Genomic DNA, 22,593 nt, shown 5'->3' with positions numbered 1-22,593 from the left:
GGGCGGCAGCCAGCGGCACTCACCGCTCTCCTCTGGGGTCGGCATTTAATGAGATTACTTCTGGATTACTCTTATCTGTTTGAAATGTTGAAAATCAGCAGGTAGCGAGAAAAAAAAAAAACAAAGGCGTCTAAACGCAACCTTCAAATTGAGCGAGGCGACGAGCACAAGGAAACCTGACAGAACTGATAGATGTTCATTTATAATCTCCACGGGACATCATGTGTGAGGGCGCTCGCCACATGCTGTGCAGCGGCTCAGGTCCTCCAGGCGGGGGCAAGTCCAGGTCTGACCTGTGGCTCCTTTACTGCACGTTATTCCCCAGGTCTCTCTTGGACAGAGCAGGAAATCAGAGAGACAGAGAGAGAGAGAGGAGCCACAGGTCGGACTTGAACCCGGGTAACTCACTTGGAGGTCTACGTACATGGGGTGCAACCGAACCACTAGGCCATCTGCCGCCCTGTCTCTAAACGAAGGCCTGAAAAGTCATCCTGAAAGAAGAAGAAGAAGAAGTTTTGCCTGATCACATAATAAAGGACGCACGAGCTGCAGCCTGATTAGATCTTTTAGTCTGAGCCTCCAGAGACAAACTTCAGCAGCGGTCTTTAATCGAGGCTTTTATGTGCCGTTTCAAACCGCGTGTTGCAGGTCGGGTGGCGCCTCGTATTGATTTATCCATCAAAGACACATTTTCTAAAGCTTTTGGCTTGTTGGCTGTCTTCTCTGAGAGTCTGTCTCCTCCTGCACTTTGGACGCAGAGAAAAAGCTGCAAAAAACAGCTGATCTTTTTAAAGTTTTTTTTAAAAGTCTTTGTCAAGTCATCTCCTCTTCCTCTTCAGGTGAAATCAGTGTCCTCGCTCCTCTTCATCATGTATGTGAAGTGTGTTGTTGTAAATCCACTCTGATCCTGTATTTGATCATGTCTATAAACCCCTCTATTTCAGCCCTGCTCAGAACAGGCTGTTTCTGTGTCTGTAGCTTTAAATATGTAAATGAGCTGTGTCTTTGTAGTTTAGGGGGGGTCCTGCCTGCTGAGGCTTTTAAAGGGGAGGTGGTCAGGGTGGGAACTTGAGATAAGGCGGGAGGCCTCTTCGTGCCCTGATGTATCAGCTGACCTCGTGGGTTCATGAGGTAGTGTTGTTCCTCATCGCTTACGAGCCAATCACAGCTCGAGCTGCTCACACTGCACTGCTGCAGGCACAGCTCGGCCTCCTCCTCCTCCTCCTCCTCTTCTTCTTCACGGCGGGGTTATAACCTGTATGTGCTCTCCCATGTCTTTAAACCCTGTGTGTGTGGCCAAGCGTGTTTCTATAGCACTGAGTGAGGATTCCATCAGTGATAAATATGAATAGTTTATAAAGTCGAAATGCATTGAGATAAAAACATCGGTTCAATCAGTGTGTCAGCACTCAGGGTATCACATGTGTTTACATCCACTCAGAGATCAGCTTCTCCTCCTCACACGCAGGACACAAACAACATGATGCATCTGTGGACGAGAAGACGCATGATTCATGCACGCATGCTGCAGGGTCACGACATGCAGCCTGTGTGTGTGTGGACACCTGAGGACATGCAGCCTGTGTGTATGTGCGTGGACACCTGAGGACATGCAGCCTGTGTGTATGTGCGTGGACACCTGAAGACATGCAGCCTGTGTGTATGTGCGTGGACACCTGAGGACATGCAGCCTGTGTGTATGTGCGTGGACACCTGAGGACATGCAGCCTGTGTGTGTGCGTGGACACCTGAGGACATGCAGCCTGTGTGTGTGTGCGTGGACACCTGAGGACATGCAGCCTGTGTGTGTGCGTGGACACCTGAGGACATGCAGCCTGTGTGTATGTGCGTGGACACCTGAGGACATGCAGCCTGTGTGTGTGTGGACACCTGAGGACATGCAGCCTGTGTGTGTGTGCGTGGACACCTGAGGACATGCAGCCTGTGTGTGTGTGCGTGGACACCTGAGGACATGCAGCCTGTGTGTGTGCGTGGACACCTGAGGACATGCAGCCTGTGTGTGCGTGGACACCTGAGGACATGCAGCCTGTGTGTGTGCGTGGACACCTGAGGACATGCAGCCTGTGTGTGTGTAGACACCTGAGGACATGCAGCCTGTGTGCGTGGACACCTGAGGACATGCAGCCTGTGTGTGCGTGGACACCTGAGGACATGCAGCCTGTGTGTGTGGACACCTGAGGACATGCAGCCTGTGTGTGTGTGTGGACACCTGAGGACATGCAGCCTGTGTGTGTGTGCGTGGACACCTGAGGACATGCAGCCTGTGTGTGTGTGCGTGGACACCTGAGGACATGCAGCCTGTGTGTGTGCGTGGACACCTGAGGACATGCAGCCTGTGTGTGCGTGGACACCTGAGGACATGCAGCCTGTGTGTGTGTGCGTGGACACCTGAGGACATGCAGCCTGTGTGTGTGTGTGTGGACACCTGTGAGGTCAGATGAGCATCCAGCCGACGACAGGCTCCCTCCCTGCAGCCTGAATGAAGCTTCAGTGTTTAGCCAGCTCTGCATCAGTCTGTAAGCCCCGCCTACCTTCTCTGGTCCAATCAGATCCAGAGCATTCAGGAGCAGAACCTAAAGACGTACAGGCTGCTGCAGGTTTCCTTCATGATCACAGAGGAAGAGAGCAGCTCTCTGATTGGTCCTTTAAACTCAAGCCCACACAATGGAGAATAAAAAGGTTTAACTTCCTTCCTGCTGCGTCTCTCTGAATAAATTATCGGCTCAAACAGACACACTGAAACGCTCCGTCTCCGGCACACACACACACGCGGCGACCCGGAGGGCGTGGAAAAGTAAAACGCAGCGCTTCTTTCTTCTTTGTTGGCTCGTTTCTGATCACACATTCATGAACATATTGGTGAATGTGACAGCTTTCATAGCTGAGCTGCTGAAACACACACACACACACACACACACACACACACACACACACACACACACACACATCACATCCTCCTGCAGACGCTCACTTTGGCGTCTCAGTCTTTGGGCCAATTTACACGTCGCTCCTGAGAAAACAGGCGGCTGTGAGTCTGGAGGTGCCAAGACGAGCTGCCTTCAGACTGACAGGAAGACGTGCGGCTGATCTGACTTTCAAATCCTCCTCTGATGCAGCTAATGTTGCTAAACTCTCAGTGTGTGTGTGTGTGTGTGTGTGTGTGTGTGTGGTGATTTAACAACCAATAAATTATGAGCTCATCACTGCTGAGGCAGCTGGTCGTCATCAAAACAAACATGGCAGCACTTCACCTCCTTGCAGTCTTTAAGGCAGAGAGGAGGAGACATGTTGACGACTTGGACAGAGGTGATCGACACGATCGGTTTTTATCCCGATCAAACCAAAAGTTTTGATATTTGACCCGACGCTTTCAGCTGAGAGTCCTCGTGAAGCGCTCCGCTCAGATGAGGTCCGATTACACGCGCTGGAATCTGCGGAGTGTAAAACGCTGTCAGTTTGTCCACGGAGAGAAAACACACGGGCCGTAGTTTGTTTCGTCTGCAAAGCCTGTCAGCAAACATCAGCGATATTGCTCTCAGTTATGAATATTTAATGGCTGCCGAGCGTGTCGTGTTACATTTTCAAACGTGATCTCCTCTGACAGCCTGGTTACGGGCCGCGGAGTATCGCTCAATCCCGTCGACGGGCGATAGCAGAGCGTGTGAAGCCGCTCCATAAATCCCTCCACTTGGCAGAGGAAGGACGGGTCTGTGCTGCAGGGAGCTTTAGCTCCTCTGCTGTTAGCCAGCTGCTGCTCTAACAGGTTTGCAAACAGCTGTGGTCGGATACTAAGAGCAGGTTGTAGAGCCCAGGTCTGACGTCCTTGAGGACCGGCTCTGTAAGAGTGCACGTGTTCTTGTGTTAGGACTGAAACAGGCGAGGTCCAGACATTGTGACAGCTCTAAGACACTGACGCTGCCTGGATGATCCTCCGCTCTTTCCAAACAGGACTCTTATACTCGTCCTGCATCACTGACGAGCTGAAACGTTCACCTGGTTTCCTGCGACTCTACAACGAGCTGGTCTTCGTTTCAATGGAGCCAGAAGACTTTTAAAGCTCACAGTACACAGAGAGCTGGTGGATCTTTAATGGACCAGAACACAGAACCAATTCCCCTTTATGTGCTATGACTTAGCATCCATCCATCCATCCTTTCATCCTTTCATCCATCCATCCATCCATCCATCCATCCATCCATCCTTTCATCCATCCTTCTATCCATCCATCCATCATCCATCCATCCATCCATCCATCCATCATCCATCCATCCATCCATCCATCCATGTTTAAATCCATCATCCATCCTTTCATCCATCCATCCTTTCATCCATCCATCCATCCATCCATCCTTTCATCCATCCATCCATCCATCCTTTCATCCATCCTTCTATCCATCCATCCATCATCCATCCATCCATCCATCATCCATCCATCATCCATCATCCATCCTTTCATCCATCCATCCTTTCATCCATCCATCCATCCATCCATCCTTTCATCCATCCATCCATCCATCCTTTCATCCATCCTTCTATCCATCCATCCATCATCCATCCATCCATCCATCATCCATCCTTCCATCCATCCATCCATCCATCCATCATCCATCCATCCATCCATCCATCATCCATCATCCATCATCCATCCATCATCCATCATCCATCATCCATCCATCATCCATCCTTCCATCCATCCATCAACCATACATCCATGTTTAAATCCATCCATCCATCATCCATACATCCATCCATCCATCCATCCATCATCCATCCATCCATCATCCATCCATCCATCCATCCATCATCCATCCATCATCCATCCATCCATCCATCCATCCATCCATCCATCATCATCCATCCATCCATCCATCCATCCATCCATCCATCCTTCCATCCATCCATCCATCCATCATCCATACATCCATCCATCCATCCATCCATCATCCATCCATCCATCATCCATCCATCATCCATCCATCCATCCATCCATCATCCATCATCCATCCATCCATCCATCCATCATCCATCCATCCATCATCCATCCATCCATCCGTCTAATAGCTCTAAATCTGTCTTGCTCCTGTGTTTATTTTCCGTCTCCCTTGAATCAAATTAAAAACATGATGATGATGATGATGATGATTAACCCCTCCTCGTTATCCTGTGTGTAGCTGTTTGTAAGCTGCGTCTCTTCCTGACCCGCTGCTCTCTTAATGAGACCTTGTTAAAAACATCCACATCACTGGCACTTCTCTTTTAATGAGTGCACCGGCGCTCTCCAGGCTCATGCCCTTTATGGTGAAGCCGGAGCTGCTCTTTCTTTTCCAAAACAACATGGACGCCGTCACAGCCGCCGCAGCTGCTGCAGCTTATGGGCTTTTAATTCTGGGCCCCCGTGGGAGGAGCAGAGGCCTTCAGGGGCCGACTAAGAAATTGAATCAGTGCTGATAGCGTCCTGGGAGAGATTCACAATAACACACCGTAATGCACCGGGAGACTCCTCAGCTCAGTGAGATACAGTGAAGAGCCTCAGGGGAGAGGACAGTGTGTGTGTGTGTGTGTGTGTGTGTGTGTGTGTGTGTAGCTCACAGCTTAAAGGAAGAACACTCCTACACATATTCAGATACACTTTGTCTTTCTCTTGATGGTTACACTGAGGGGTTTTTAGCAGAGGCGAGCCGCCTCCACTGAATTAATGACCAGCCTCCTCCATCATCATCAGAAGAAGAAGAAAAAACATTTACAACCGACGTCAGATCTGTGATTCGTCTTTAACCACGACAATCAGATGCATATTTTAAGAAGAGAAAAAAAATCTGATTTTTCTCTATTTTATTGTGATGATAAATACTGTTGATGTTTCTCCACTTGTTCGTCAGAGTCGGAGAGTTGAAATACAAACAGAGTTCATAATGTATTGAAGGAGGCGTCGCTCAACTCAAACACAGGAGCGCTAACAGGTGTCAGGTCGCCCTCCACATGTGGCATCGTGCTGCTGAGGGATCCAGAAGTCAGAACCCCGCTCTTCTCCGTCCTCCTGGTTCTGCAGAGGACAACAGGAGCAGAGCAGTGACGAGGACTCTGAACTGGATCTGCAGGTTTTGTCTGCGCTGACACAACTCTCTGCAGAGAGCTCAAACCTATTCAATCACTCGGGTTGGTAGTTTGACCCCCTGGACGTTAAGTGGTGGTCCGCCTCTTTGGGTGGTACGAGATCGACGAGGTCGAGATCGCTCAAAAACAGCGACAGCCAGCGTGTGGCTTCATAAAGCGTCTTTAGAAACATCACTGAGGCCTCACACAGCGTGTGGTTTTCACACATCAGGAGTGACTCACGGAGTCGAGTGTGAGCTGGTGGTTTAGGGACACGGTGCGGTTCAGGTAGGGATGCTGGTGCTTTCAGGACCGGATCATTTGAACGTGTAGCAGGAGACATTTACAGGCTCTGTGTGGTGTGCTCGCTCGTCCACACACTGGCTTGTAAAGGTCAGAAAAGCAGGAAATGTTCTCACCTGGGTGGATAATCAGGACGTATCGATCGGCGGTCTTATCAGCCACCTGCAGCAGCAGCTCAGGCGGCTTTTTGTGTCTTTTTAAAGGACTATAAAGGACTCCACCGGGACGTTTTTAATGTCCATGGAGAAAGTAGCAGATGCTCGGGACCTGTGCAGACACGTCTGTGCCTTAAATGACTCCCCTCTGACCACACACACACACACACACACACACACACACATACACACACACACACACACACACACTGAGTGTGTGCATCCTGGGTGAAGCTGTTGCAGAGAGTTACATCACCAGCTCTGCTTCGAGATGCTCCAACGGGACGGACTGCTCGTCAACCTTCACACTTCATGAAGTCGTCTTTCAAAGACAAGAATGAAGGCGGCCATGTTTTTTTTTCTTCCCCTGCAGTCGACATGTTTCAGAGCTTTCCCCTCGATTCATTTCTGTGAAGAAGCCGATTGAGCAGAGTTTAAAGCAGGGTCTCTCTGTGTGTTCTCACCCTCTCTCTCTCTCTCTCTCTCTGTGTGTGTGGCGTGTTCCAGGTCGCCGCTCAGGCTGTGTTGTTCATGTGCATGAACACGGCTGGGATATTCATCAGCTACCTGTCAGACCGCGCTCAGCGCCAGGCCTTCCTGGAGACGCGGCGCTGCATCGAGGCTCGACTGCGACTCGAGACGGAGAATCAGAGACAGGTGAGTTATGAACGTGACACCGCTGTCTTAAGATTTACCTGCTCAAACTAGGATCAGAAAGCTTTACAGACCCATGCAGAGCTGGCTAAACACTGAAGCTACAGTGTCTCTACATGCAGAGCTGGCTAAACACTGAAGCTACAGTGTCCACCACATGCAGAGCTGGCTAAATACTGAAGCTACAGTGTCAAACATGCAGAGCTGGCTAAACACTGAAGCTACAGTGTCTCTACATGCAGAGCTGGCTAAACACTGAAGCTACACTGTCCACCACATGCAGAGCTGGCTAAACACTGAAGCTACAGTGTCTCTACATGCAGAGCTGGCTAAACACTGAAGCTACAGTGTCTCTACATGCAGAGCTGGCTAAACACTGAAGCTACAGTGTCCACCACATGCAGAGCTGGCTAAACACTGAAGCTACAGTGTCTCTACATGCAGAGCTGGCTAAACACTGAAGCTACAGTGTCCACCACATGCAGAGCTGGCTAAATACTGAAGCTACAGTGTCAAACATGCAGAGCTGGCTAAACACTGAAGCTACAGTGTCTCTACATGCAGAGCTGGCTAAACACTGAAGCTACACTGTCCACCACATGCAGAGCTGGCTAAACACTGAAGCTACAGTGTCTCTACATGCAGAGCTGGCTAAACACTGAAGCTACAGTGTCTCTACATGCAGAGCTGGCTAAACACTGAAGCTACAGTGTCCACCACATGCAGAGCTGGCTAAACACTGAAGCTACAGTGTCTCTACATGCAGAGCTGGCTAAACACTGAAGCTACAGTGTCCACCACATGCAGAGCTGGCTAAACACTGAAGCTACAGTGTCTCTACATGCAGAGCTGGCTAAACACTGAAGCTACACTGTCCACCACATGCAGAGCTGGCTAAACACTGAAGCTACAGTGTCCACCACATGCAGAGCTGGCTAAACACTGAAGCTACAGTGTCCACCACATGCAGAGCTGGCTAAACGCTGAAGCTACAGTGCCCACCACCTACAGAAACTGGAGGTGATGTTGTTTCTTTAAGCCGACTGCTGCACTTTGTTCTGATTTGATTAACGATGCTAACGAGTTTGTTTGCTAACATTTCAAAGTGTATTGATGTGTTTGGACTGGATGTGAAAGACGTAACAGGACCCAGAACACTCAGCAGCAGCAGCAGGCCAGTTAAAGCTCAAAGGTTATTGATTTGTGGGGGGTTTTTAAAATGCAGACGCCGGCCCCTGTGGCTCTGTGGTTAGATCTCTGAGCGTAGCTTCATTCAGCATGTGACGGGTTTAAAGGTCAACACAGGTCGTTTCACGTCTCTGCAACATCCCAGAGGATGAATCTCACAGACTCTGGTCTGGAAGAGACACTGACACTGATCAGGTCAAGTGGTTGAAGGGGCTCAGATTGTCTGTGGTCCTCGAGAGCAGGCGGCCCGGGTTCGAGTCTGGCCTGTGGCTCCTCTCTCTCTGGTTGGTGACCAACTTGAGCTCAGCGTTGTACCTTTGATTAGAGCCGGACGTCTTCAGTCCGAGCCTCAAACAAGGAGGGAGGGGTCATGAGGAACCGTCCCAGGTGAAAGAGGCGCACGTCGATACGGAGACAAAGACTGTCAGGTCTGATCCTCGGGCTTCGTCATGTGACTGTTCGTCTGTCGTTTTCCCAGCCTGTACGTTTTGAGAGATTTGTCCTCTGAGTGACTTTGAGCCGCCGCTGTATCACCGCTGCTTCCAAAAATACTCCCCCTTACATAACTGAAAAAAAACCGTGTGGAATGATTTGTGTTTGCATCGTGTGGTCGGGCCGCGGCGCCCGGTGTGATGACGGTTTGATAGAGGATGCAAAGCGACTGATGGATTTCAGTTGACAGGACTGAATGTTAGCAGCTCGACTAATGAGCCCGCTGAGAGGAGAATAACATAGACGCTGCATCGATCCGACTGTCACGCACTGTGTTCACCGGGCAGGACACACACACACACACACACACACACACACACACACACACACACACACACACTGAGCTGTGTTTACACAGTGACGAGCTCGGAGAAATCTCAGAAAGCTTTTAGCGTGTTGTGCTTCCTGGAAAGGCTTCGGCTCTCTGATTGGCTCGTGATGGTTGTAATGAAGGCAAGACGTGGGGGGGGAGGGGACCCACCCTGAGCAGCTGACCACCTTACTGTGAACCAATCAGAGGCCGGTATTCTTGTCAACATGCTGCAAGAACACAGAGCCTGGTTGATGGCAGGATGGACTCCTCCTGCTGTGATTGGAGGACGAGGGGTCCAGAGGGATCATGAAGTCCACAGTCCACTTCTTTTATGTAGCTGTTAGCATGTTAGCATGTTTTAGCACTGTGTGAACCCACGACTCCCTGTGATGGTGTGCAGCTCACCTGTGTGAGTGAATATGAACCACCCTGAGCTTGTTTTCTGTGGAGGTGATGGATGATGCATTTACCCGGGTCTGAATCGAACCCGGCACGTCCAGGCGACTCGCTGGGTGCAGGACTGAACGGCGTTTTCGTCGACCTCGCTGATCGTTTTTTTTAAAAAAGGTGCAGCACAGTCGCCTCTCTGAGAGCCGGCTGTTATCCCTGAGCTGTTTGTTTCAGACCTCATTCAGTCAGCCCACACATGGGGTCAAGGGTCAAGGGCTCTCCAGCCTGTGACCGTCCTTGTTGCCTTCGTGACGCTCCGCTCTGAATCTGACGGAAACAAAGAGATGCAGCTCGTGTTGTAAAGATCTCTGAGTCTTCTTTGAATGGGACTCTGCTCTCGACCCCTGCACAGTGTTTTGGTCTTGACTCGGTCTCAGAAGGAGCTCAGGTCTTGGTCTCAAGGAAGGAAAATGGCGTCAACAAGACACAGCTAGAAACCTGAGAGTGAGGACTCCAAACATATGTTCCACAGCTTCAGTCAATAACACTCTGAGTACTGACCCTTTACTCATTATGAATGGATCTAAACACATCATGCTCCTTCTTTAATCCCACCACGAGCAGCAAAGGAACACTGTGTGTGTGTGTGTGTGTGTGTGTGTGTGTGTGTGTGTGTTCAGTGAGCACCAGCCGACTCAGATATGAAGATAGAAGTTGTCAGAGAGCTGCTGCAGGCTTCGGCTCTCGGCGATGTTCGAGCTTGCGCTAATGACTTCCAAAGCTAATCTGACACGGAGTCCGCTGCTGGCTCTCAGCCGTCCAAGCAGGGACGATGACCAGTGGAGCAAACGCACACACACACACACACACACACACACACACACACACACACACGAGACGGCATCCTGTTAAACCTCCACGCTGCAAAAAAACAAACAAACAAAGAAAAGGTCTGCCTGTGCAAGCAGAGCTGCCTGCAGAGATCGCCCCTCTCTCTCTCTCTGCTGTCACATGATGTCATGAAGTTTGACCAAAGAGAGAGAGAGAGAGAGGGCGTGACTTCCTGTCACCGTAGTTGCATCCATAGAGGGAATCAAACAGATGAGAGGTTGTGACAGTCGTCCAGGTGCAGCACGGCTCTCAGACTGTCCTCAGATTTAAAACCATCATTTCTTGCAGTGGCTCCTCGGCAGCAGAGCCCGCAGCGCTCGCTGTGCTGCAGCAGCAGAAACATTAGCAACGCTCCACTGACATGTTTCTCTGTCTAGACCTTCATTTGGGGGATTGGCTGCGGCGCCGCTCTCCTGCACGGCGAGCAGGTCAGCACGAACGCAGCCGAGCTGAGAGCGGAGCCGCACAAACACCTGCTGGCTGATCATCTCCATACACCAGCACATCATGACCTGCTTCACTGTTAAAGGAGCAGTCTGCCACTCTGCCCCCTGGTGTTTAAAAGGGGGTACTGGGAGCTGCCCCCCCCCCCCCCCCCCCCCCCCCCCCCTCTCTGGACTGATGATGCACGCTGGATGTTCACATCAGTTTAAATAAAAGATACACAAACAGACATTTAGTTCATGTCGCTGCGATTTTTAATTCATTACAAGTGGCGTCAGTGTTTGTTTCACCTGAGTGTGTGTGTGTGTGTGTGTGTGTGTGTGTGTGTGTGTGTGTGTGTGTGTGTGTGTGTGTGTGTGTGAGAGACACACTAAAGTGGAGAAACAGCATCACTGAATGCTCTTCATTCACTGTGACAATAATGAATGAAGATAGATGTGTGTGGAGTGAATGGAGCAGAGGATGCTCTCTCTCTCTCCTCTCTGCTCTCTGTGTCTCTCGCCCATCTCTCCTCTCACTGCCTCCTGCATCCCGCCCTCTCTCTCTCTCTCTCTCTCTTCTCTTGTGCTGGAGGTTTGAAGAGGCCCTCGACAGCTCTCACAGCTTTTTATTGGGAAACTGTGTTAAGAGAAAATCAGCAGTTTGAGGTGACACCATCATTATGGGGTCAAAGGTCAAAGACTGTTCTTTTCCTCTCTGAGCCTGTGTTTGATCACACACATGTAAACATGTTTAAGTTTCTCCCAGTGAAGTTTGAATAGAGTCATGTTTTTTATTTATTTTTTAATCATCTTTTGGAAGGTGGAGGGTTCGATTCCCGGCTCCTGCAGCCACATATCCAATGAGTCCTTGAGCAAGACGCTTCTTCACACGGCAGCTTCTGTCACCAGTGTGTGAATGTGTGAGTGTGAAAACACACGTCAGTGTTTATCCTCATAAAAACACTGGAGCTCAAAGTGACGCCTGCACGCAGCCTGGCGTCCTGTTTCTGGTTCGGTTCTGGTGCAGGACGGATCCGACCTTTGACCTGCTGGTGGTTTATCCAAATGAAGGCAGCAGACAGATAAACGTGTCACCAAACACTCACGTTCTCCTTTAGCACATGAGCTAATTAGCTTCGTGGGTGGAGAGACTTGTAACGTATCGAGTCGCTGAAGGAGGCAGTGACTTGGCGCTGATGCAGATCCCCGAGGCCCAAAAAAAAAAAACAACAACAACAAAAAAAAGCAAACTCTGTCTCCCACTCCAAATCTGTTTCTGCCTCAGCCAAGCGGCTCAGCATGAGCACAATGACGAGCAGATCCAACGTGCATCACACTGTTGTTTCTGCAGGATCCTGCTGGAGGAGCTTAGGCTGGCACGCCGCTCCTTGAAATCATCTCTCGCAGACAGACCTTTATGTAATTTGTTTTGACAAGATTTATTCACTTGTGTTTGCCTGCTTAATAGTTTTCCTTTGACTTGTGTCTAATCCCTCTTTGCTCTTAATCTGGATGTTATGTCATCCTCTGCAGGCCACATTTAAACTGAATCTAGAAACACCAGTGAGCTCCTTTAAACGCACTGTAACATACGTCTTATGTAAGACATCACGTGTACTCAGAGAGCCCCTCCATGAAGACGTTTTCAACTTCATGTTTGGTTTACACTTGAAATAGTTTGAAATGGATTCGTTGAACAATTTCAGATGAAAACAGAAACCTGTTGTTTTGCATTTTGGCTAACGTTTAAAAAACGCCGCCATCTCTTGAAAAGTGCCGTTATGCAGTTTTTGTTTCAGACCACTCACCTGATTTGTTTTCTCCCCCCCCCCCCACAGGAGAGGCTGGTGTTATCGGTCCTTCCACGTTTTGTAGTTTTGGAAATGATCAACGACATGACAAATGTAGAGGACGAACACCTCCAGCATCAGTTTCACAGAATCTACATCCACCGCTACGAGAATGTCAGGTGAGGACGCCGCCCGCTTCTTTTCTACTTTACTGATTTAATCAGCAGACACAGAAACGCTCCGGGTTTTCTTCAATGGGCGCAAAAAAGTCCTGCATCATATGTTGACCCAAACATGTCAGGAAGGTCTTTCATGTTTGCTGATATACTTTACATTGTTCATTAATAACACATCAAAATACCACTAATCCCCCAGTTTAACCAGTAACAGTTAAAGGTCACATGACCTCCTCCTCTTCAGGGGAAATCAGTGTCCTCGCTCCTCTTCATCATGTGTGTGAAGTGTGTTGTTGTAAATCCACTCTGATCCTGTATCTGATCATGTCTATAAACCCCTCTATTTCAGCCCTGCTCAGAACAGGCTGTTTCTGTGTCTGTAGCTTTAAATATGTAAATGAGCTGTGTCTGGCCACGCCCCCTCTCTGGAAGGGCTCGGGTGTACTCGCTGCTTTCTGGCTCCATGTCCTATTGTTTACGGTGAGAAGGCAGACTCAGAGGGCAGAACAAACACCTAGCTGTGGGAGTGTCACCCACCTGGGGGAGGGGCTACTGCCCTTTGTGATGTCATGAAGGGAACATCTCCAAACGGCCTGTTTGAGCACACATTTTCTGAAAAGTGGAGCAGGCAGAAGACGGAGAGGAGGGACTTTTCTCATCATTGGGGGGTTTGAAGACAGACTAAAGACACATGTTAGAGGAACATGGAGGAGAGGATTTTACAGAAAATGTGACCTTTAATAAAACACAGCCGCCTCCTCAACATCTAAACCTGGACTCTTAGAAAAGCTGTTTATTTACTATTTTCCCCATTGATAAGAAATGACACAAACATCCTGCTACTTGTGTTAGAGGTCAAACTACAAACTTCAGAAGAAGAGAAACGTTGTTGTTTAGGAAGAAGCAGGCCTTGACTGAAATGTGCAGGGTTGTTATCTTTTCCTTCCCTGAGTATATACAGTATATATATATATATTTATATATATATATATATATATGTGAGTGAGCATTAAAAGTATTTGTGTGGTGACCTGGATATTAAAGTGACATTTCCATATTTTATTCAGCATTCTTTTCGCAGATGTCAAAGGCTTCACAAACCTCTCCACGACGCTGTCCGCGCAGGAGCTGGTGCGAATGTTGAACGAACTCTTTGCACGCTTCGACCGCCTCGCACATGTAAGTGACGCAGACACCCCCCCCCCCCCCCCTTCATTTTCCAAATCTTAAAGGTGCACTATGTGAATTTTTTAAGTTGGAGAAGTGAAACGATTCTCTGCTATGTTTTAAAACAGGTCAGCGGGTCACTGTTCGGGGGTATAAAAAGCTGCCAGGAGCGTTATGGAGGACCGTTTGTGTCCAGAGTTATAAACATCTGTAAATCTACCAATAATCCATAGTGCACCTTCAATGCACAGTACATAAATCATCCACCAGGGGGCTCTCAATCAAAACAATAAGAAAAGACGATGTGGATGCTGGCGGGGAATCATGGGAGTCCCACGCTCGATGAAAGCGAACGACTCTGAAGCGTTTCTTTCTGTTGTCGTTGGCTCGTCTTCTCTGCGACATGAAAGACAAACAAACCTGGATTAATATTTGATTGGAAAACAGCGGTGTGAATAAGTGATTGGACGCTCGCTCAGCGGGGCTCCTCTGCTCGTCTGAGATTAGACTGCGAGTGTTTCAGACGGTCACGCTCGGCCGCTCAGGATTTCACGCTCTGCACGTTAAAGCAGAACCGACCTGATGCGCTTTATTTACCTCTCGTTCACTTTGTGTTCGACGCTACACGCGGCGTCTGCTGAGGCTGTGAGGTCAGGAGGCGGTCTCTATCCTCTCTCCTGCACTTCACCTGACGCCAGCGGTGATTGTTTTATTTTTCTCCAGGAGAATCACTGTCTGCGGATAAAGATCCTCGGAGACTGTTACTACTGCGTGTCCGGCCTCCCCGAGCCCAGACAAGACCACGCCCACTGCTGCGTGGAGATGGGCCTCAGCATGATCAAGACCATCAGGTAAAGTCTGTTTCATACGGACCGACGCTTTATGAAAGGAATGTGAATGTGTCACTGCCTGAGCCTATCCACTGTCCGGTCTCCAAAATAAAAGCCCCAAAATAAACCTTAAAATAAAAAAAAAAGATGTGTAAAGAAATGAGGATGATATTTTTTCTAAATGTCTGAATGAGGTGACGACGGTTTTGTTTGACGATGACGATATTTAAGGATTCTGATGACTATTTGAACTCTTAAGAACAGCTGCTCTGCTCACTTCCTGTCAGCACCTCTGGTCACTTCCTGTCAGCACCTCTGGTCACTTCCTGTCAGCACCTGTGTGCCTGTGCTTGTCGATGTTCGTCTGCTCAGTGAATTGAAGAATTGAATATCCTGTTATTGGACATGTGTTCATCTTGTAGAAAGGTGGATCTGACTGTGGAGCAGCTGCAGCCTCTGACCTCTGGGACGATTCTCTCCGTCTTTCACGCACATCTTTGATTTTGAAATTTTCTTCTTCGGCACAATATTTCAAACAAACATCCTGATTTGAATCTCGGCTGCGTGTCGCGTATGAGGAACGCGGCGGCGTGACAGCACATCTGTTATCTCTCCTGTTTCTCTTCATCTCGTCTCTCAAAGACGCCTCGCTGAAGTATTTGCATTTGCAAGAACGTTCCCCTCCACCGCCCCCCCCCGCCCCACCGCCCCCCCGCCGCCCCACGGCAGCGTTTCTACAAAACAAACAATGTCAAGGTCCAAATTGTATCACACGTTCATGCATCACAGGGCAGAAAAGGAAGAATATTCCCAGTGTTATTTTTAAAAAATCTGACACAAAGAGGATTTGCAGATAAGCTGATGAATTGTAACTCGGCACTGACGGCGTGATCTTCACATCGAGGGTTATGCAGCAGAAAGAATCACTCGCTCTGCCCTTCTTTGCTTTTTTTTTCCCGACAGGCTCAAACACCCTGGAGAATGTGCTTTTAAGGCCCGGGGCCTTTTTTTTTCACTCCCGTTATCTGCTTTGTCGCTGCAGCATTTTGGCGCCGTCACAACACATTGGGTGTGACAGAGAGGGAGGAGAGGAGGGCTGATGTTGAGAGGAAATAGAGGGATTAGGGACGGATAAGCTGTGAGATTTGTGCTGTGTACTATTAAGTCGATATGGTGAGCTGCCTACAAGCCGACCACTTTGTGCTGCGAGAGTGCAGCCTGCTCCACGCGGCTGAGCCCTTAATTAATAACACGTACGATAAAAAGACGATTCACATCCACATGTGACTTTAACGCTTTCTAAACCTCTCACGGTGACCCCTTCAGTGGCCCTCATTCACACACTCAATGTTGTCTGGTTATTAACAACCACTGTGTGTCGCCAACCCTCAAGTGTGAAGACGCTCGGCGAGTTATATGTGCACAGAATCCAAAAACATTACTGAACCGTGACCAGCTTCATGAGTGTTTTTCTTCTAAAAGCCCCGAAACGCAGAGGAGACCGAGTGGCCACAAAGGCTGCCTGCTTGTCAGCAGCTTGGGGGGCCCCAGGCCAGAAGGGGGCCCCCCAAAATGGCTGACAAACTTCAAACCACAGCATTGCCTCAAAATGTGCAAATTTTGCAACGACAGTCGGAGACCTCCCTAACGGGGCCCCGTCTGACGGCGCTCACTCTCAACAACCTGCTGAGTGGTGCATGCAAATAATAATGGATGCTGGTTGGAGGGGCTTCGGGCCCCAACAGACCCTTGCAGCCCCCCCCCTGGTGGCGTCGCCTCACGTCGTCTTTTTGTCTCGGCCCGAGAAAAAGAAGGTTGCACTTGAACGCACCGCCACGACGACAGCCAGAAAGCATCGACACGGATGTTCTGCTCGGCTCCGGCTCCGTGCGGCTGACCTGCCCTCCGTGTCGAGTCATGATGGAAGTGAATGTTTCAGCTGAACGTTTTCCTCCGGAGGTGTGTGTGTGTGTGTGTGTGTGTGTGTGCGTGCGCTCCGTCACAGCGTGGCGTCACAGTGACTCAGCCTAAAGCGAGGGAGAGACGTTGTTTTCATTACATAAAGTCGATCTGCTCCTGTGACACACTTCTTCATGCTCATGCATGCGTGCTAACAGCCACCTCTGTGTCAGTTTAATAAGCAGAATTATCTCTAAGTGCTCTTTACTCTTCGTTTCCCCGGATTCCTTTTCACTCCATGTTCGTGTTTACAAGAGGTCACAAACACCCGACAAAGAGCTCGCAGCCTCGTTTAGCATCACCGCTAATGCTAATCAAGGTGGAAGTTTTCCTGTTAAAACCTCTAAGGTCCAACATGAGGGGGGGGGGGCTGAATACACCACTTTGTAACATTTGGATGTTCAGCCATGTAAAAGGTTTGGCTCTTGCAGTTTTTGCAGTTTGATAACTTAGTGATTTAAACAGAATCTACGATACTGAGAATGCTAAACCCCACGTGCTCCCGTGACGATGATTTGTTGTTTGTCATGTTGATGAAGAAATTAAAAAAAAAACACACAATTGTGAGTCTCTGCATTGTGTTTTATTTTGAAACTGTTTGCTTGTTTGACAGCGAGCTCCGTCGACGATAGACCTGCAGCGTATATCTAACGGAGCAGAGCGGTGTGGCGCTGGATGCACGATCCAAGATGGCGCCTCCTGTGGAAACACAATCATTGATGAGAGAGGCGGCGCTGTGCATGGCTCTGACTGATGTGGGCTTTTGCGTGTGATACTTGTAAAAACGGCCTGTCATAATTAGTGTTGAGTTTAGTTTCTCTGATTTCTGAGCGCACCTGAAAGCATCATCCACTGATAAACGCTGAGAGAGAGAGACATGTCCAGACAAGTTCTGGAGTTCGATTGAAGGGATGTGAACAAAACCAAACCATGACAGGATGTTTTCTAACGGACTTTTTATTGATGTGTGCGTCCATGAGAGACGTGAGTTGATTGTTGCTTAAGTCCTTTATTGTTAATAGTAACATGACTATTCAGTTTTAAAGTGCTTGCAGTTGCTGATTCTAAATGTATGCTAATTGCTAATTGCTAGCTGAATAACGATAGTAGTGTGTGCAATACTGGCAGATGTCTGTAGAGGGCAGACTTCAGAGCTCAGGTTGATGTGTCACGAGGAGGTGAGATCAGAGAGAATATCATGGAGACACGTACGCACTCTGCTGGTTTAGACACAATATCAAATCACAGAACATCAGAGGTTTTTGAGAGAGTTGGGCCGGACTCATGTGGTTAAAACCTCAATCCCTAAATGTCTTGGTCTTGTCCTGCCTTGGTCTTGATCTTGGTCTTGATCTCGATCTTGGTCTTGATCTTGGACTTGGTCTTGGTCTTGATCTCGATCTTGGTCTTGATCTTGGTCTTGATCGTGAACTTGGTCTTGATCTTGGTCTTGATCTCGATCTTGGTCTTGATCTTGGTCTTGATCTCGATCTTGGTCTTGATCTCGATCTCGATCTTGGTCTTGATCTTGGTCTTGATCTCGATCTTGGTCTTGATCTTGGACTTGGTCTTGGTCTTGGTCGTGATCTTGGTCTTGGTCTTGGTCGTGATCTTGATCTTGGTCTTGGTCTTGATCTTGGTCTTGATTTTTTTTTTAATTGATTTTACTATTTTACCAACATGTGAACACAGCCTTTTTTTCAGTCAGACAAAAAATGAACACATGATTAGTTTCCTGACTTACTGTGTCTCTTCCAGATATGTGAGATCGCGAACGAAACACGACATCGACATGCGAATCGGCATCCACTCAGGCTCGGTGCTGTGCGGCGTGTTGGGACTCAGGAAGTGGCAGTTTGACGTCTGGTCCTGGGACGTGGACATCGCCAACAAGCTGGAGTCTGGAGGGATCCCCGGGTGAGTAAACTGGAAGTGCGTCGCTTTAAACGTGACTGATGATCGTGGAGAGGACTTCGTGGTCAATGTAAAATTTTCACGTCACAGTATTGAAAAGATTTCTGCCTTTAAAGACTATTTTTGTGATCGACCAATATCAAATAATCACTCAATCACTCAAACTCCAGGAGGATCCACATCTCCAAAGCCGCCCTGGACTGTTTAAACGGCGACTACGAGGTGGAGGAGGGCCACGGGAAGGACCGGAACGACTTCCTCCGCCGGCACAACATCGAGACGTACCTCATCAAGCAGCCGGAGGAGAGCCTCCTCACGCTGCCCGAGGACATCATGAAGGAGGCGGCCAGCTCTGGCGACCGGCGGGCCAGCAGCGCCACCTTCAACGAGGCGTCCTGGAGCCCCGAGCTTCCCTTTGACAACATCGTGGGGAAACAGAACGTAAGTCCCGCCGCTGCTCGAGACTCGGATCATGTTTGTAACTTTATCACTGTAAAAAAAAAAAAACGTCTTCTTAATAAAACCAACGTGTTCTGCAGCTGAAGAATCCAACACGATTATACACTTTTATTAAAACGAGTAAAACGGTCAGCTGACTTTCTAAAAGACTCGGCGCAGCACGAGATGGTTTTAGTGATTTGACGTTTTTTCTTTTCCGACAGTGCATGAGATCTTCTCAGCTGTCTTGCTTGTTCATTGGTAGTTTTATTAGTTTGTTGGGTTTTTTGTTGTTTTTTTTTTCTGGAAATGAGTGGAACGGTTTTTTGCAGGGAAGAGATTGCGTAACCATGGTAACGCGTGTACAGTGTGTCAAGCCTGCCTGTTTTGTGAGGATGGACGAGCTTCTTCTGATTTGTCTTCATCACATCCCACCTCCATTTGTCTGCAGCACCACAAACGCTCCCATCCCCCCCCTCCCCTCCCGAGGCGCCGCGCTCACCTGTCAGGAGACGTTTAGTGATCGCTGACGGATTAAGTTTGAGTTTACGTCTGAAGGTTCAGTTTGTGTCAGTGAAAGCCGTGGGCTTCTGCGTTGTGTTGTGACAGTTCTGAATGATGCTGTGACTCAGAGATTCTCTTCAATGAGCACAAACAACAACCTCCATGTGACGTCCCGGACCGGTCCACGCCAGATGTTAGCTTAAAGTCAGGGTTGGTCATTTCTCTCCAGATCCACTTTTTAAGGTTCTGGTTGATGTTGGTCTTTAGGTCCTGACAGACATTAATAACTCAGGTTCTCTGAAAAAGGAACAAAGTAAATCCATCATCTGTATCAGTTTGTAAGTCTGTAAAAACTTCAACCAATGTCTGCCACAAGGTACCAATCTGATGAACCAATCACAGGCCTCTCTGTCTCCCTGCTCTCTGATGAACCAATCACAGCCTCCCTGTCTCCCTGCTCTCTGATGAACCAATCACAGCCTCCCTGCTCTCTGATGAACCAATCACAGCCTCCCTGTCTCCCTGCTCTCTGATGAACCAATCACAGGCCTCCCTGTCTCACTGCTCTCTGATGAACCAATCACAGGCCTCCCTGTCTCCCTGCTCTCTGATGAACCAATCACAGGCCTCCCTGTCTCCCTGCTCTCTGATGAACCAATCACAGCCTCCCTGTCTCCCTGCTCTCTGATGAACCAATCACAGGCCTCCCTGTCTCCCTGCTCTCTGATGAACCAATCACAGCCTCCCTGTCTCCCTGCTCTCTGATGAACCAATCACAGCCTCCCTGTCTCCCCGCTTGCTCTCTACCTCTTGCGTGCTCTCGCTCACACTAAAAACTTTGTGATGTCATAAAGTTTTGTTTCTAACTAGTCCAACTCGTAGCTCTCTGAGTGTCCTGCGGCCTTCGGCACACTTCCGGCACAGGAACATGAACAGGAAGTAGTGTGATGAATCTGTTACAAGAATATCTCACGGAGCCCAGCAGCGACAGGGACCCAGAGTAGAGTATTAAAATAGTGTAGTGACACGATGACTGTTGGCTGGCTAAAGACAGGAACGCTGAAGTGCTCTGAATCATCTGCACATTTATTTCTGAAACATGCAGGCAGCGCTGCCAGAACCGAGTGCTAACGATGGAGTGATCAAGGCGAGATGTGATGGATGTGGAGAGAAGAGTGTTACTGCATGCTGCCATCATCCGTTTCCAAATGTCACTTTCTCTAATAAAATCTGAGTTTTCCCTCTGAATGTATCTGTCTACATGAGGGTGTATAGTGAGAACCCGAAATACAGTCAAAACATATAATAGTCTAATTAGCATTGTAAGACATCTACTGCTTTTGAAACATGGAGAGAGGTTAGAACGCAGAAAGCTGTACAGACCCATGCAGAGCTGGCTAAACACTGAAGCTACAGTGTCCACCACATGCAGAGCTGGCTAAACACTGAAGCTACAGTGTCCACCACATGCAGAGCTGGCTAAACACTGAAGCTACAGTGTCCACCACATGCAGAGCTGGCTAAACACTGAAGCTACAGTGTCCTCCACATGCAGAGCTGGCTAAACAATGAAGCTACGGCGTCAACCACATGCAGAGCTGGCTAAACACTGAAGCTACAGTGTCCTCCACATGCAGAGCTGGCTAAACACTGAAGCTACGGCGTCAACCACATGCAGAGCTGGCTAAACACTGAAGCTACAGTGTCCTCCACATGCAGAGCTGGCTAAACAATGAAGCTACGGCGTCAACCACATGCAGAGCTGGCTAAACACTGAAGCTACAGTGTCCACCACATGCAGAGCTGGCTAAACACTGAAGCTACAGTGTCCACCATATGCAGAGCTGGCTAAACACTGAAGCTACAGTGTCCACCACATGCAGAGCTGGCTAAACACTGAAGCTACAGTGTCCACCACATGCCGACCTGTGTGAGCATACTTTTTCAAAATAAAAGACAGAGCCTCTTCAAACTGGATTGACATCAGAGATGCTCCATTTAATTCAAACCTCTACAAAGGCTGAATCACCTCTAATTTTTTCATGACCTTCAAGCAGACGGTTTGATTTGAAGTCATTTCAGCAACATCAACAAATCTGCAGACAGAATGCAGGAGCCGTGTTTGCCTTCGCTCACAGCTTGTGATGAATGTGCTCAGCCTGGTTTGTTTGTTTCCTCTGCTGCAGACTCGAGCTAACAGTGACCTCTGCGTGACCTCTGGTGTAAACACTGGCTCCTCCTCCTCCTCTGCAGGCCTGTCAGGAGCTTATATATTTGATTGTATAACATTTGCGTTATGGATTCACAGGAATGTTTTTTTTTTTTGTTCTTGGCTAAAAAGTGCCACTTCTTTGTCTCGCGCACAATGAAAGCCTGTCATCTGGCAGCGCCGCTCTTTGCATATCAAAGGCTTCAGCGAGGAGTTTTAAAGATTCTTTCATGTCATCGCTCGACTCTGCCTGGAGCCAAACGTCTGCCTCTCCGGTGACTTTCTCTCTCCTGTGTCCCTGTTCGCCCGTCTCCTTGATCTGACTCAGTTTTTCTGCATCACTGGATTCAGGGGAAGGTAAAATACGAGGATGTGTGAGTCAGATCCGACTGAGGGAAAGTCAGCGAGGGATGGGAGTGAGTGGAGTGCAGAGACGAGGCGAGATTGTGCGTTTCATTTTGTCTCAGTTTTGCAAAGTTGTTTTACATTTTTGCACAGTTTGAGAAATGTATTAAAGCTGTCAGTCTTAAAAAGAAGAATATGCAACTTTGTGATCCAGGAGGCGTCGCCCTTGAGCCCTTGAGCACCGGCATCAAACCGAAACAAACTGCTGTTTGGCCACGCCCACTCTCTCCTCTTCGGGTTTGCGCGAGGAAATTAAACACAAGCTGCGGACAACAT

General features: G+C 48.7%; 1 protein-coding gene across 2 annotated transcripts in view; it reads left to right on the top strand.

Annotated features, from left to right (window-relative positions):
- The window catches only part of adcy8 (adenylate cyclase 8 (brain)), a 71,844-nt gene that overhangs the window by 7,137 nt on the left and 42,114 nt on the right, over window positions 1-22,593 (top strand). For both annotated transcript variants that reach the window (XM_079347300.1, XM_079347299.1), the window contains exons 2-7: window positions 7,080-7,229; window positions 12,764-12,894; window positions 13,959-14,070; window positions 14,782-14,909; window positions 18,606-18,764; window positions 18,932-19,202. In XM_079347300.1, coding sequence (XP_079203426.1) covers window positions 7,080-7,229; window positions 12,764-12,894; window positions 13,959-14,070; window positions 14,782-14,909; window positions 18,606-18,764; window positions 18,932-19,202 — 951 coding nt within the window. The remainder of the gene's footprint in view (window positions 1-7,079; window positions 7,230-12,763; window positions 12,895-13,958; window positions 14,071-14,781; window positions 14,910-18,605; window positions 18,765-18,931; window positions 19,203-22,593) is intronic.

The sequence above is a fragment of the Symphodus melops genome (genome assembly GCF_947650265.1).
Source record: "Symphodus melops genome assembly, chromosome: 7".
NCBI lineage: Eukaryota > Metazoa > Chordata > Actinopteri > Labriformes > Labridae > Symphodus > Symphodus melops.
The sequence above is the reverse complement of the archived record's forward strand: the minus strand, read 5'-3'. Positions and strand labels throughout refer to the sequence as shown.